At 30.3% G+C, this 16,539-nt stretch overlaps 2 protein-coding genes across 3 annotated transcripts; both read right to left on the reverse strand.

The window, feature by feature from the left end:
• Nucleotides 1-4,508: 4,508 nt before the first annotated feature.
• On the reverse strand, nt 4,509-4,898 carry LOC123904900 (protein RALF-like 24). The gene has a single exon (XM_045954505.1). It carries the CDS (start codon nt 4,896-4,898, stop codon nt 4,509-4,511), a length of 390 nt encoding a protein of 129 aa, XP_045810461.1.
• Nucleotides 4,899-5,943: 1,045 nt separating this feature from the next.
• LOC123911106 (heat stress transcription factor A-5-like) lies at nt 5,944-8,638 on the reverse strand. 2 transcript variants are annotated; one of them, XM_045962453.1, is made up of 4 exons: nt 8,271-8,552; nt 6,596-7,259; nt 6,089-6,502; nt 5,944-6,044 (listed from the first exon to the last, which is right to left on the reverse strand). In XM_045962453.1, the coding sequence occupies exons 1-3, from the start codon at nt 8,535-8,537 to the stop codon at nt 6,126-6,128; spliced, it is 1,308 nt and encodes a 435-aa protein (XP_045818409.1). In that variant the 5' UTR covers nt 8,538-8,552; the 3' UTR covers nt 5,944-6,044; nt 6,089-6,125. The 2 variants fall into 2 exon arrangements, with proteins under 2 accessions (XP_045818409.1, XP_045818410.1); XM_045962454.1 differs by having other exon boundaries at nt 5,944-6,502; nt 8,271-8,638.
• Between the last annotated feature and the right edge of the window lie 7,901 nt (nt 8,639-16,539).

Consider the following 16,539-nt stretch of genomic DNA (forward strand, 5'->3'; position numbering starts at 1 on the left):
CTTTATGAACGGTACATGGCAAAATTGCTTACCAAGCTACCTCCAACCAAAACAAAACATATAGATCATCAAAATTAAAGGAAAACTTAAGTTAATTGCTTTGCACAGAATTTACGTCCAGAAAAGGAAATAATTTGACATGTAGCGTTGGATGCAAGAATCCAAAATGATTGAAAAGCAACTACTATATCTAATTACCAGTCCATTTATTGTTCAAATAAAGCAACGCAATGCTTTCAGAATAGGACCAAATAGTGAAAGTGACTCAAATCGTGGTTTTAGTTTTTTTGTATTCAAACTAATTTATAAATCCTAATAAAAATATGCAGTAGTTATACTGTTATAGTAAGGCTGCTGTGGTAGAGTGTGGTAGGTATGTAACATACTCCATCCACTATGAAACAAAATATGAAAACAAAAAGTACTGTACTATTTTACAGTTCTTTGAAGTGAAAGTTACATCATTATTTTACGTAAAATTTACGGCTTTTGGACTTTCTTAAGACAAAAGAATCAATTGCACGTTGTTGGTTGAACAGTTTTGAGCTACCTAGCCTACCTTTGTTTGTGGTAAGTGCACCAAACCCACCAAAAAGGTCAATATAAATAAAATTATTTAAAAAACACAGAATTTTAAACACGGAGTTTATACTATCCTTTTTATAATCGAAGAAGTGCTATTATTATCCTTGTTAGGCGCCAAAATGGCATTTAATTTTTTATTTAGAAATTGGTTTTGATAAAATTATGAGGACCAAAAGCGTAGGTCTTTTCTACCTTAATCAAAGTTCTATGTTCGATTCTTAACTTGAAAATGCAACAGTGTTAAAACTCTTAGGGAGAGTTTGTCATCTCTTTGAATTCTACAAGACTCGAGAGATTACTCTTTACAGTTGCGTGTAGAGGATAATTTTGGAAAAAAAATAATGTGAAGGGTTAGTAAGGGCATTAGTTTCTCCACCCCCAACATAAATCTAATGATACATATCCAATAAAATTATTAAGTTTATTTATTTTTTATTGCAAAAGCAAAATAAAATCATTAATTTTATGAGGCTCAGAAATGTACTTCTAAATAATTTGTGACATCTGAAAGTGTTAAAAAAAAAGAGAAAGAAGGGATATTGTTTATTGAGGAGAGTGGGAAAACTAACACTCAATTTGTTGGGTCCTGTTGACATTATGACGACAGTTCAAATTGGATCCAACAGGCCCACCAATCGATAGCTCATTAGTTTTCACAAGGACAATTTGTATATAAATTTCTTCTTTCATAAAGAAAATAATATTTATGTGGCAAAATGCAGGTCTTTTATCGATAGTCTATAGCTTGTATCTTGGCAAAACATCTTCTATAGTTTGGATAAAAAGAAAGATCAACATATTTGATTAGAGATGACAATTGGACCAAATTCACTGGATACCCATTACTCGCGTTAAATACCCACAATAGATATGATAAAAACTCGCATTTTAGGTATGTGTTAATAAGTCCCACATTGGTTGTGAGATGACCTTGACAAGTGTTTATAAGCAAGTGGCAGTCCAAATGTTATTACCCAAACAATATGTATGAATCGGAGTAGTATTTTTTTAAACTGTAAATACGGAAATGAATACTATAATACCCTACATATACCCAACAAATTGCATATCTAATATCGAACTAATGTCCTAATTTTATAAATTTAAGTCTTTATAATTGCTTATACCTAAAAATGATAGTACTGCATATCTCCAATTCACATATCTTTACTACACTTGACTAAGTGGCGTCTACCATTGGCATTATTAGTAGTAGGAAATATAATATAGTATGCCTTGATTATCATGTGATCAAGGAAGCATCGGTGTACTCCAGCCAACATGTCTCCCCATATCTACCTACAGCTCTACTAGTATTGTTTATTGCTTTGGACATGTCACATGTGATGGTCAACAACAATCAAACTTGTGATATCCTGAAACTGACCAACCATAACACGGAGAGGAGATTGTAGTGTAAATAAATCTGAGAATAACTGTTAGAACTTGTTTTGTTATGAAGAATAATTACTGTTAGAACTCGCAACAACATGATTAGGACTTTGACATAATATATTATTTTAGGCAACTTTTACAAACAACATAATAAGCTGAATATATGGTCCCTTTTTGTAACCAATAGGAATGTTACCCTTTAAAACAACCAACAATGAATGACATTATAACATTTTCTAAACAATTCTATTCCAACCTCAAGTTTGTTACCCTACTTGTAAGAGATATGGTCTGTTTTAGGTTTTATGCGGGTCATCGCAGTTTTATGATTAGTTAAAGACATCTCAGTCGGTTGAGTAGCGTGAAGTTTTAAATTACTTTTAATCTTGATTCTCAAACAATATAAGACTTTTGTTGTACTAGAACAATAGCGCCCTCAATCGTGGTTGAGGGGTAGAGATCTTAGACTCTCCTTCTATAGCACAAATGTTCTGTCCTTAGATCCGCTGCACCACTTTTCCGAGAAATTGTCCACTTTGATTCTTATGCAAGTCCTTACAATTTTATCCTCAACTAAAAGACTCCTTAGTGGGTTGAAGAGAGTAAATGTTTATAAACTACTCTTAATTTCAATTTCCAAGCAATGTGAAATTTTTCGATGTTCCGAATCAAATTCTAACTCAACTATGTGTATATTTATCATTTGTTAACAACATTACATCTTTGACCACATTTAGTCACATGTTATCAGCTTAATGACATTTCATGCTATCATCAAGATGAATAAATAAAGAACTGACTCTTTTAATTTAGGAAGGGGTGTCATTGACACAGTTCAATAAGCATAAAAAGGAATGAAAGAGAAGTACTGTTGTCCCTCCCAAGGGTATTTTTTTCCAAGTAGCACTACTGATATAGAAAAAGTAACATTAAAAAGCATAATGGAATCACATATACTGTTGAACATATCTTATATGGTGAAACTTTCCAACCAAGATATTAAGATCCAGGCCACTGATCTAGTAGGGATGTCGGCTAGCATATTCTTCTCTGCATTCACTATATTGATTGGATACTTGTCTTACAAGTTACAAGAAAGCTCAAAATGCAGTCATAGATGCTAAGTTTTGAACAGGATATCCAGCTAATTCTAAAATAAAATGACAAAGTTAGGAAAAGGACAGACCGGGATTCCCTCCGGTAAAAATATTACGCTGTTATATGCAGTAAACAATCTTGGTCATTGATTTGAGATTGGAGGATTTAGATTATACAGTCGGTAAATTAATTTTAAATTTTCTCAGTTATTGATTTGAGATCAGTGATCTTGATCTGTAATTGTGTGACGCACGCAGTTACAACAGGGAATCTATTTCTGTAAAGGACAGGTAAAGTAACTAATTTTTAAACACTTACTTTGCAAAAACGTCGACTTCAAATGAGGTTATATTGGTGAGAGCCAACTTTTAATTAATCGGTTAAATTAATTTTAGTCAAATCTTACAGCAGATACTAGTCTAAATTCTAAAATGCCACTCTGCCCTTCTTATCACATAGCTTAAAACTTTCACCGTGGTTTATTTGTGATCTTCAACTTTGATTCAGGTTCCTATCAGGGGTTAAGCTTACAAATATAAGGAATGTAACTTGGTTAAATATTCAAACCATAGTGGCAAGTAGATGATTTGAGTTACGAAAGCACCTAGTTTCGGGAAAATATCAATCATTTCCATAGTTCTAAACTGCAGTTTGCAACTGGCGTAAAAGGTAGTGTAACCACAATTGCGGTCACATCAGCTGCAACTATTTACATTTTCCTACAATATCAAGAACTACGATCTAACGGCAACTGCAACCAGCCGACCACAATCATAATTTAAAACTCAACTCTATTTTTGTTATCCTAATGACACAAGTTTTTTACCAACACAAATTCATGAGAAAGTTCAACACTGCAACCAAGTCTGATATTATTAATTGTTCCATAACCATTTGACTGTAGTACATTTTTGTTGCTAAATGTGACACCGGACATTTAATATTTCTAGACTTAGCTCTAAATCTAAGCCTATGTTTGGTATCACATTCAATATATCAGAATCATGGTGATCCACTATGAATTTTCAAAAGCTACACTCGCTAGCTTATGCAAAATCACTTCGAGTCACCATCTGACATACTCACGGTGATACCAAAAATACAATAACTGAAATTGTAACCCCAAATTTCTATAACATAAAATTGACTAACAAATAGGCATCATAATTCAAAGGAAATTGCCACTTCCACAGTCATATTTACTCATAAACAAAATTAGATATTTTTCATAAATACACTAATCATACATAAACATATGCTTAAGAATAAGGAAAAATAGAAAGCATATTAAAATCATAATCTTATTAATTAGCAACATAGGAAAGCTCATAAATAAAACAGCATAAAAGGGGTTAAATAAGGGAATTAGGAAAGGAAAGAAAAAGGGTAAAAAAGGACTTTCCTTGATCCATTTTCCATGAAAATGTCCTCTAAGAACCTCTAGCACAAGCAGTAATAACCTCACAACCTCTACTATAATGATTAGCTTGTCTTGGATGACAGTTATAGTAAGAAGCACCAGCTTTATCACAAGGAACCATATCTCTCTTCAATGTATCATAACTTATGTACTTTTTCTGCATTGCCAAAACTCTTCTATTACTCTCTGAATCCATTAACTCAGATTCAGTGAAACAATCTTCAATGGTTTTTGTACAAACCCTTTTAGTGATTACTGGATGATGATCCATTTCAGTGTTTTGCAACAGATTGAGGTTAACAGTAGTTGATAAGAGGGAAGTGGAGATTGGGAGATGTGTGTGAATGAGGAGAAGTGTGAGAAAAAGGAAGATTGTGGAAGTGAATCTGGGTTGGGACATTGTTTGGGTTTTTGGAGGTTTGTTTGTTTTTGAGTTTGATGTTGGGTTTGTGAAAGAGAGATGTTTGGTTGTTGGAGGGTCTTAAATTGGGTAGGAGTAGGACAAGGGTAGGGACAATGTTACTGGTGCAAGTGTGATTAGTCAACTACTAGTATATTAGTGTCAATTGGAAACAACCCATAATGGGAGAAATCATTACATATACAAATCCGGTAAACAATCATTTTAGTCTCTAGAAATATACCTCACACTAGTATTATTTATGAATATATCTAAATTGTAAATATATTTATAGGTGTTTTTTTTGTCCGTTGGTCAGTTTAACTCATAAAATTATCAACAAAAGAGATAATAGGGATATATTTATAATTTTGATACATTTAAAAGATTATAGTGACAATGATTCATAGATTTAGATACAAAACGGTTGTTTGCCTACAAGAATTACTAGTACATATACAGTAAATCAATTTTGTCTAGTTATCTTGAGTGAATCGATTTTCAGAAGCTGTGTTCCCATCTATGATACCATTTCAGAAGTTATAATCCAATATGTGTCTTGCCTTGTCTTTCAGCGTTTTACATTAGCACCTAATGGGAATGTATCTTTCGAACGAAGGCCATTTCAGATTGTACAACCTATCCATGCTAGGCCTAAAAAGAGAGTATTTTTGAATTTTTGGGGGTCTGCGAACAACGTGGGGGGTCTTAAGGGCAATTTTCTTTATCTATCGGTAAACTAAATGTATTCATCGCAAATGTTTAACTCTTATTAAAGTTGGCTTGTTTCAAAAAAAAAAAAAAACTCTTATTAAAGTTGGTGATTCTTCTTAATTTAACATGAGTAATGAAAGTGTTTCTCTTCTAATCTAAACTTTTTGTTTATAAAGGTTAGTCTAGTAGTAAGGATTCACCTCTCTTAGAAATGAGTATTGGGCCTAACTCAACCTTACAAAACCGGCTTGTAAGGTGAGGATTGCCTCTAGTTTATAAACACTTAGTCAGGCCATCTCTCAACCGATGTGGGACTCTTAACAATCTCATATCTATCAACATCACATTAGACCAAGAAAAACCGTTCATATAGTTTACATTAATCACATCACAGTTAAAGTAATATCATTCAAACCACAAATATCTATAAAACTACAAGTTACAACAATAGTCTTAACCCAAAAAAAAAAAAAAAACTACAACAATAGTCATTCTGAACTCTAAAGAGCAAAGTCATTCTGTAAGGTACTGTGACCAAAACAGATCATTCACTCTGTCTTTAACCGGAGCAGCTGGGATCCCTTGGTCGTTACTAGGAGAGACTATCGAGGAGGCTAAACTTGTAACCACATTATCCAAATTCCTGTTTGAAAAAGCTCCAATATGATCATTGGTATGAAATCTTGATTCAATTGATTTACCGATTTCTTGACAGTCTATTTGTGGTGATATATCTTGTGCCGGAGAAGATGCCATAGTTAGACTTAAAAGACAGCATATTTGATCACAATCACTTTCTCCGTTCTTTGGTTCCGAGGAGTTCAATTTTCCACCTTGTAATAAGCATGAATCCATATCAAAAGTGAAGCATGCTCCATTATCGGCATGATCTAAAATTTCAGATGAAGGATTTAACAGAATTATCATAGATACAAATTAAACCATATTTATACATACGAAAAGAGAGATCAACAATCGTGTACCTGAGATAAGATTGACCGAAGGAGAGCATGAGAGCAAATGACATTCTTTTCCAGATACAAATCCAAGAGTTTCTTTCGGTAATTCTCCTTCGCACAACATCTTATTATGTGTGCTTTCACCATCTTCATTTGAACTAGTAGTTGATAACAAGTTGAGTTTACTGCAGAAATCTTCACGGAAAAAATTCATATTTCCAACTTCCGTTATTCCAAAATTGCTATCATTGTCAACAAAACTATTTTCAACAACATGAGGAAATCGCCTTTTCTTGTTGTGTCCTGATAAATTTAAGGACTCAATTTTCTGATAAATTTGTTCAACAAATTTAGGATTTTGAAGTTCCCTTTCAAACAAGTTCAACAAGTTTTTTTGCCTCTTCTCCATGCCGTCTAATCGTTGTTGCAGATCTTCCAGATGAAGCTTTGCGGTTGATATATTTTGCTTGAAGTTTGAAATATTGGATTGAATAGTAGTTTTCTCGTTCGAAAGTTTCTCTATTTCTTCCTCAAATGCTAACCTTTCTGGATCTACATGAGAGCCTTGTGAATTATTGTGACTGTGAATTGGTTTCTTACGGTGAATGTTGTTAAGAAGATGCTTTTGATCTTTCACAAAATATTCATTAGCAAACTCCCATTGCTCATGATGTATTTTTCGAAATCCCTGTCATCGGAACACATTAACGAACTTTTGTCAGCTGATTTTGAACAAAATATCGACTGTTAAACTGATTTTGAAAAACCATATATTTTCAAAATCAGCTTAACAGTCGATATTTTGTTTTTCATAGCAAGGAATCCGAAACCATATATTTTATTACACAAACTTTTCATTTCATCAAAGATACATTGACACAAAGAAGAAAAGTTGTAATGATAGGTAACTAATCTTTTATCATTTGTAACCAGTGGCGAATTCAGCAAAATTTCACATGTGACACACACACACACATATATATATATATATATATATATATATATATATATATATATATATATATATATATATATATATATAAAATCTCAGTTTTACCCCTAAACTAACCCTTAGTTTTGCCTTAAACTAACCCTTAAAAATACCAAAATTTTTGGCCAGAGCCCGGACAACAGCCCAAGGATTGGGCCTTGGCTCCGCCCATGTTTGTAACAACTAGTTACTACTCTTTCTTATATCAACAAAAATAACTTTTAAATTGAAATAAATTTTTTAATTGCAATTCTTGCATAAATACATATATTTTCCAATTATGTTACATATATCTTGTATGGCTCGAAATGATGAAGAAAAAAAAAAAAACTTGTGTTAAATCATAAGCTAATTATCCAATTAAGCATGTTAGTCTTTCAAAATTCAGTATAACATTTCTCAAGCTTATTTACTGTTATAAGTTTTGTGAAAAATATTTGGATTTGACTTATTTAAACTTATCTACCATTATAAATTTTGTGAGACTCTTTGGCCGAACTTATTAAAACACCTTGCAACATTTTCCGTAAGTTTTTTTTTTTTCCAGCTTATTTTAATAAGTTCTCCAAGATAGCTTAGGCAAACAACTTATAATATATAGAAAAACATTTCAAAGGTGGAATTGATCATATACCAAAAACTAAAAACTAAAAACTAAAAACACAAACACATAAAGCTTAAGAGTGAATGAATGAATGAATAACGTACATAAGTATTAAGCTGACGAATGAAGCTAGAGAAATTATTGTGTTTGAAATAATTACGAAGAAGAAGACGAGCAAATTCAGTTGGATTCCAAACGATGAAACTGTTGTTGTTTTCACTCCATGATACTATCTCATCTGTACACGAATCATCAACCATCTCATATGTTTTCACTAGGAACGGTGCTGGATTACCACCGCCACCTGACCCCGTCGTCGAACTCTCCATGATAAACCAAAATGAGACAAACAAAAATAAATTATTTGTCATAAATATTGTAATCAACTTAGATTTCTTGTCGGTCCACGCACGCACAGTTGACTTTTACTTTGTCTCTTAGTAGTAATAGTATGTGGACCAAGTTGAAACCCATTGAAATAAGGCTCGGGCTAGGGTGAGAGAGTTTATCATGTCTCTCACCAATCGGCAGCTGTTAAGGGCCTTTAGATTAAAGGGTGTATAGAGTTTATTTTAAGCTTTCCATATCAGAATATTTTTCCTTTTGTCTTCTTCTAACTTTTTCAACCTTGATTTTTTAACTTTCTCCGTTTCAAGTAATTCTTTTAATTTCATTTTTTGACAAAAGTAATTCTTTTAATTTTTAATACTATACTGCCCGCGTCCCTAATTATAAAACCTTGTTTAATCTCTACATGTACATCAATGTACAATTTTGATCATTAATATCTTTAATTGTCTATTAGGAAAAGCTATAAAAATTTAATATTTCCAAAATACTGATCAAAACAAGATCTTATATGCTAATATTTACATTTATATATCATTAAAAAAATACGGTCAAAATAAGGTAAATAAATAGTACATTTTTGCCAAACAGAGTTTTATAATTAGAGACAGAGATAGTACTACTTACTTCTATCTTTAAATATAAGATCATTTTTTAATTTTCAATCAATTTTTTTTTTATCTACATAATCCTAATTATTTTAACTACTTTTTTTTTCTATACTTTACGATAAATGTTTTGATAAACCTAAATAAATTTGTCCACAACTCCAAGCTCAACCAGTTAAAATGCCTAAATTGTTAGGTCAGACGTCATGATCGTGGTTCGAATCCCGTCTCCTTTACTTGAGTGTGTGAGTTTATAATGATTTTGTCATTTCGTCTATCCAAAAAAAATAAACATAAATAAATACTCTCTCTTACACGATAAATTTATAAAGTGTGCACATTTTGCATTTGTTTTCACCATCAGTTTAATCTGGTTCGGGGGTCAGTTCTAACATCAAGTGGTTGCAGTCTCCTCCCAATCGCGAAAGATCGAACAGAAATCCTCCCTACCAAGTTCAGTATTAATCTTCACCAAATTAACTAACGATTGATAAAGAGTACACATTTTAAAGCAACTAAAAGTAGTACATTTTTATTAAAAAACAACAATTATTTAGTAAAAAATTTATGCAATTAATATAAAATTATACTCCGTAACGTGTGCCAAATTGCACATACTAAAAAACTCATTTATAAAAATAACCTCAATTATCAATAAATTTATTAGTATTATCACCAATTTTATTAATTCTCGTGATTTAATCAATAGAGTCATATTTATTTATTTATTTATTGTGTTTCTATTAATTTTAAATATTATACTCTCTCTTTTTTTTTTTGACAAAAGAGGGATTATAAAATTAATTTTATTTTTTAAAATTTTATTTTGAACTTATTTCTATTTCTTTTTTTTTTTTATAAAATTCTATTTCAGTTTTTATACCTTATAAAAAAGTTAAACATAAATAGTTTTTATACCAACTACACATAAATGATAAATGGATAGTTTTTTTTTTTTTTTTTTTTTTTTTTTTTTTTTTTTGTGTGTAGGTTTTCTTGTCCCTTACATATGTCCTATAAATAGCACTCTCATTTTCATGTAAAGATACACAAGAAAGAAATACTATAACTTACTTTCCTCTTTCTCTCTATTTGTTTTCTTACTCTTATTTTCATGTAAAGATACACAAGAAAGAAATACTATAACTTACTTTCCTCTTTCTCTCTATTTGTTTTCTTACTCTTTTAACTTTGTTTCACAACAAATTCAATGTTTTCTCATTATTCTTTTAAGCTTTTTTAATTCAACGTTTTCTCATTATTTTTTTAGGCTTAATTATACTTTTGGTTCTTTGGGTTTATTTTAAGTTTTAAATTGATCTCTTATCTTTAAAAGTTTCAAGTTGGTCCCTTATTTTTTATTTAAGTTTCAAGTTAAAAATTTCAAGTTTGTCCAATCATGTTCCATGTCATTTTCTTTTAATTAAAAAAAAAAACAAAATTAAAACATAAAGACCAACTTTAAACCTAAAATTAACATAAGGGGCCAACTTAAAACATAAAATAAACATAAGCGACCAACTTGAAATCTAAAATTTGACGGGACGACTAACTATGCAACAAAAGAAAATATAAGAGACCAACATGAAACTTTTAAAACATAAGGGATGAACTTGAAACCTAAAATAAAGATAAAGTATCAAAAGTGTAATTAAGACTTTTTTTTTATAATTCAACTTTTTTTTTTTTTTTTTTTTTTTTTTGTCCCCATGAGCTTAGCTCAATTGGTTGGGACATCATCATTTTATATGCAGGAGCCAGGGTTCGAACCCTGGACACTCCACTTATCCATCTTTAAAGGTGGAATTTCAAGCCACTAGGCTACCTGACCAAAAAAAAAAAAAAGAACACATAAAAAATACGCGTTTTCTTAAGGTTCCAGTTCCACTTCGTTCAAACAAAAAATAAATAGTGATCCATGTTTTAAAGTATGCATTTTCTTAAGGGTCCACTTAGTCCTCCTTCTTTGCCTGGGCGCCATTCATCTGTGTAAAGACTAAAGAGTGCACAGAAGAATAATAAAGGATTAAAAGAAATTTTAGATTAAATAATAAGAGTAAAGATAGAAGAAAAGACAATAAGCTATAAGCTCAAAAGTTAATTGAAATAATGTTCAGAAAATAAATTATAAGCTAGTAAAATAAGTTATAAGCTCATAATAAAAATGTCGTTACCAAACAGGATTTTTAGCTTATAAACTAGATTATTGACCTTCCCAAACAGAGCCTAATTTTTTTTTGTCAAATTTATTATTGCTAAATTTATGTTGTAAAAATAAAATGTTGAATTATAAAAAAAAAGTCTTAATTACACTTTTGATACTTTATCTTTATTTTAGGTTTCAAGTTCATCCCTTATGTTTTAAAAGTTTCATGTTGGTCTCTTATATTTTCTTTTGTTGCATAGTTAGTCGTCCCGTCAAATTTTAGATTTCAAGTTGGTCGCTTATGTTTATTTTATGTTTTAAGTTGGCCCCTTATGTTAATTTTAGGTTTAAAGTTGGTCTTTATGTTTTAATTTTGTTTTTTTTTTTAATTAAAAGAAAATGACATGGAACATGATTGGACAAACTTGAAATTTTTAACTTGAAACTTAAATAAAAAATAAGGGACCAACTTGAAACTTTTAAAGATAAGAGATCAATTTAAAACTTAAAATAAACCCAAAGAACCAAAAGTATAATTAAGCCTAAAAAAATAATGAGAAAACGTTGAATTAAAAAAGCTTAAAAGAATAATGAGAAAACATTGAATTTGTTGTGAAACAAAGTTAAAAGAGTAAGAAAACAAATAGAGAGAAAGAGGAAAGTAAGTTATAGTATTTCTTTCTTGTGTATCTTTACATGAAAATAAGAGTAAGAAAACAAATAGAGAGAAAGAGGAAAGTAAGTTATAGTATTTCTTTCTTGTGTATCTTTACATGAAAATGAGAGTGCTATTTATAGGACATATGTAAGGGACAAGAAAACCTACACCATAATGGGCATTCATCACATATTATTCATAACACTTCCCCTTGAATGTCCATTAAGGATATGCCTCGTTAAAACCTTACTAGTAAAAAACCCATTGGGAAAAAAAATCCTAGTGAAAGAAAAAGAGTACATTATCCTTTGTGTGTGAACTGCCTCATTAAAAACCTTACCAGGAAAACCCAGTGGGACAAAACCATGGTTAAGGGAAAAAGAGTGCAGAACATATTTATATCTCCCCCTCATAAAGACAATTATATATGAGACGAAGAAAATTTAAATAATCTTCTGTAGTAGTTGCTCAAAAGTTTACTTGGCGATGACTTGTAGAAAATTTGCTCTATCTTCCTTTTATGTTACTCCGCGAATTAGCAGTCTTGCGACGTTATCTTCATATTGAATTGTTGCAAGAACCCTTCAGAAGAAAAAATTACAAATCTCTTGTATGTGATAAATCACGAACTTCAATTAAAACACATTCTTGACTCATCTCTCGTAGCGCTAAAGTTTCTTCATCATTTCATGGGGTTGTTGTTGTGATTTGTTTCGCAGATCTCTATGAGTGATTTTATTTCTTCATGTAAACATATAGTTTGTTTGTGATATATATCATTATGAGGATAAGAGAAATAACCTGCAAATATCTAAAATAATGAAACGTATACTTTATGATATATTGTCAACAAATATTAGATCCATAATGTATTTGGCCCCAACTGAACTAAAATGTGGTACTTCGGGACCAATTAGTTCTTCATTATTGAGGAACTTACAACAATTTCATATAGAATCATGTTTTCTATAATATTCATGATTCACTAAGCATTCTTCAATTACTTATTTTGTAAGAAAAATGACAATATCTCATAAGCTCTTCAGGAGTCTTAATGATATTTTTATCATCGATATAAGTCTCAAATATAACAAATTCATTTTCAAATATTTTCTTAAAAATGGATAAATGATGTCCTTCTCATATTCCTCATTTGGAAATATTCACATGCATCAAAATTGTTTGAGAGACAAAAGGACTTATTCATTTTATTAAATCATCTATTCAATAGTCTATTTTACATGTCTCACGAAAATTAAATCCTTCAGGGATTTTCACATAATCATTATCTAATGAGCCGTTCAAACACGTTGTAACACATCTTTCAAATAAATCGAGCGTTTCATGTGCTACAAAACTTAATCAATTATAAAGAAGTATTGAATTCACTTCAGGTGAGTACGCCTCTTGAAAATTAATGGTAGACGTTTATCATCATTTTCTTTTCGCGCGAAAACTAATTTGTACTAGTTATTTTCATCTTCAGGTGTACGGACTGCTCGTCCAACAACCTTTTGCTTTGCAAAGCTAGTTTAATATTGTATCAATCGCATCTACCTATTTAATTAGTCAATAATTTCATTGTCTATAATCTTTAATAGACTTTGATCCATGATCCTCATTGTCATTTATCACATATAGCGCTTTATTATGTGCAAACATATTGTCAACGTTGACTTCATCTCGGTTCCATCGTATTTTATTCATGACATAATTTATTGAGATCTCTTTGTTTTAATAAATTACAGGTACCTGATGAGTTCTTCTGGAACTGAAAAATCAATTATGTCAAATGCTCTTTTGAGATTTTCATATCCTCACTTGGGTCATCTTTCCTTTTTTTAGCTCCTTATCTTATTTGAGGAATTTATCCTTGAAACCGATTTGTTTACCATGCTTCAAGCGTGGTTAAGAATCATTTGCAATATTAGATTGTCCAACAGAGACATTCATTTTTATTGGAGCATTAGCAGCTGTTGATTGATTTTATAAACTTTGCAAATGAGTTATCTTTTGAACTTCTGGTTCATATTTATTTCTAAGAGGATCAAAATAACAATTATTAATTTATTTCAAAACATTTCAATTGAACTTCTAGTTCATATTTTTAGCTGCTTATTATCTCCCCCTAATATTGGGAAAACTAATTCATCACTTGAAAATTAGCCTTCTGGGCTATAAACAAGTCCCTTATTGGCTCGATATAATTTATAAGGGATGAAGAGTTATATCAAATATATTTTCCCAATATTCTTTTACGACCCATTTAAATGCATTATATTGGAGCAATTGAGACGTACCCAACACATCCAAAAATGTTTATATATGGGAAATTAGGTTTATAACCAAAATTCAAATAAATTAGGGGAGAACTTATGTATATAATAATTTGTTGGCATGATGCTATTTAATATCTCAACATACATGTTTGAGTGTTCCCAACTATAACTTAGAAGTTACGATCTCATAAGTATCGGTCGTGTAATTAACTTTAGACCTCTAAAGAATGGATCTTCAAGTCCATTATTTTTGTTTGTATGAACATATTCTACAAAATGTTCAGTATAAATTTCAATTAACATATGATACTTATCAAATACTTTATAGAATAATATATATAAAATGAGCTCTTAAAAATAATCTCACAAACTTCTGGTTGTGAGTTTATAACAATCATACATGTGACCATTTAGTTGATGCATCAATTAAAATTTTAGGAATCGAATCGGTCCACATGATCGGTGTATTGATTTACAAATATCACCTTATATATATTCTAAAAAATAAAAGATGTTCATTTACTTAATTTATCAACTTCCTTCGGGAACTAGTAACACATAAAATTATTAGATTGAAGAAACTTCAGGCCCTTCAATTCATATAAAATTATTTTATATTTCACATCATAATAGATTCGGGATGACCCATCCGGTCTTGCCAACGATAAATTTAATATGATTTGTAAACTTCTGGTTTACAATAATTTTTGCTATGAATCTTCTGGATTCTTAGTTAAAGTACATCATATTATGGCTCTTCCGAGCTCATAATTTAAAACTCAATAAATTTCTATTAGCTTTTGAGGAATATCATGCATTCTTAATATTTACTTGAGTTCCTCTAAATAACAATATTTTAGCTCTTCTGGAGCTTTCAATAATTCTTGCATCACTATTCGTCATCTCTCCATTTCTTGTTTCAATATGATATTCATTTAGACGAATATATCTTTGAAACTTAATAAATTTCTATAGGACTTACTGCATTAGCATTGTGCTTGTTCTTTAATGTAACAATACATTATCTCTTATGAAGCTTTCGATCATTTTTACAGTACCAGATATGGTGCTCACATTTGATTCTTTCATTGCCAAGGATGCGAATTATAATTTATTGTGCATTGTTGCACAATCAGCGAGATAAACATTTTCTCTATGAAAATCAATAGTCATAGCTTAACAAATATGATATTTTAAGCATCAAATTTTCTAGTGCATTTCAATGCTTACACTCTTTCTTTGTTGGAACTATTAATGAGTCTTCTTGATTCATAGCTCTATTATATCATACTATGGTTCTTCAGGACTCATAGTTTACTTGTATTGTATATAATAAATCTTTCGGATTCGTAATTTATGTTTATTTTACTACAATTATTCTGAACTTGTAGAGAATGAATCTTCAGGATTTATAAAAAAAATTATTGCTTCTTTTCATAAATAATGATAAATATATACTTCTAATTTTAAAAGTCTTGCACACAACACTATAAATTAATGTGGCATCAGAAAAGAAATAAAAACGGTTTTGCATTTATCACCTTGCCTGTAGTTACGTTTCAAGTGATAAAAAAATAAATTGATTGTCTTTCAATGCAATAAACGCATGGGATCATGGGATTCTCTTTCAATGCAATAAAAAAAATAAATTGATGACAATAATCAACCGAAATGCTCTATTTAATAGCATTAGTTACAAATATGAATAAAGAAAATAACCAATCAATTTTCCCCCTTTTTCTCTTTAAACGCAGATTGAATTAAAAAAATATTATAATCGTAAAATGTGATGTATTAGAATCAAAGAAATATTCTAAAAACAATATTATAAAAAATTAAAAGGAGATAAGATCAAAACTATGTACACCCGTAATTATATATTTTTTGAATCAACATAAAAATAGGAAACATGGCTTAATGTACCAAAATAAATAGGAAACGTGGCATATAAAATTTACTGGTTTAGAAGATATGGATATATATATATATATATATATATATATATATATATATATATATATATATATATATATATATATATATATATATAAGCAACAAAACAGTACCTTAATATTACGTGATTTTGTTTTAGGATACCACAATATTAGGAAATTTAGATTGATATTAACCCGGTCTAATTAACCCGAGTTAATAATTCCAAGTGTCTCAGGAGACTTCCCTACAACAATTGTAGGCAATTTAATTTAACAGAAGTGTCTAGACTTCCCTATAACCCTGGCACTGCCAGCTTAAGTGTTCAGCCAATTGCCGATAATTCTCACTTACACGACAATTGAACCGTATAAAAATTTATCAGGGTATATATGACAATTG

This window comes from Trifolium pratense, linkage group LG2, assembly GCF_020283565.1.
Source record: "Trifolium pratense cultivar HEN17-A07 linkage group LG2, ARS_RC_1.1, whole genome shotgun sequence".
Lineage (NCBI taxonomy): Eukaryota > Viridiplantae > Streptophyta > Magnoliopsida > Fabales > Fabaceae > Trifolium > Trifolium pratense.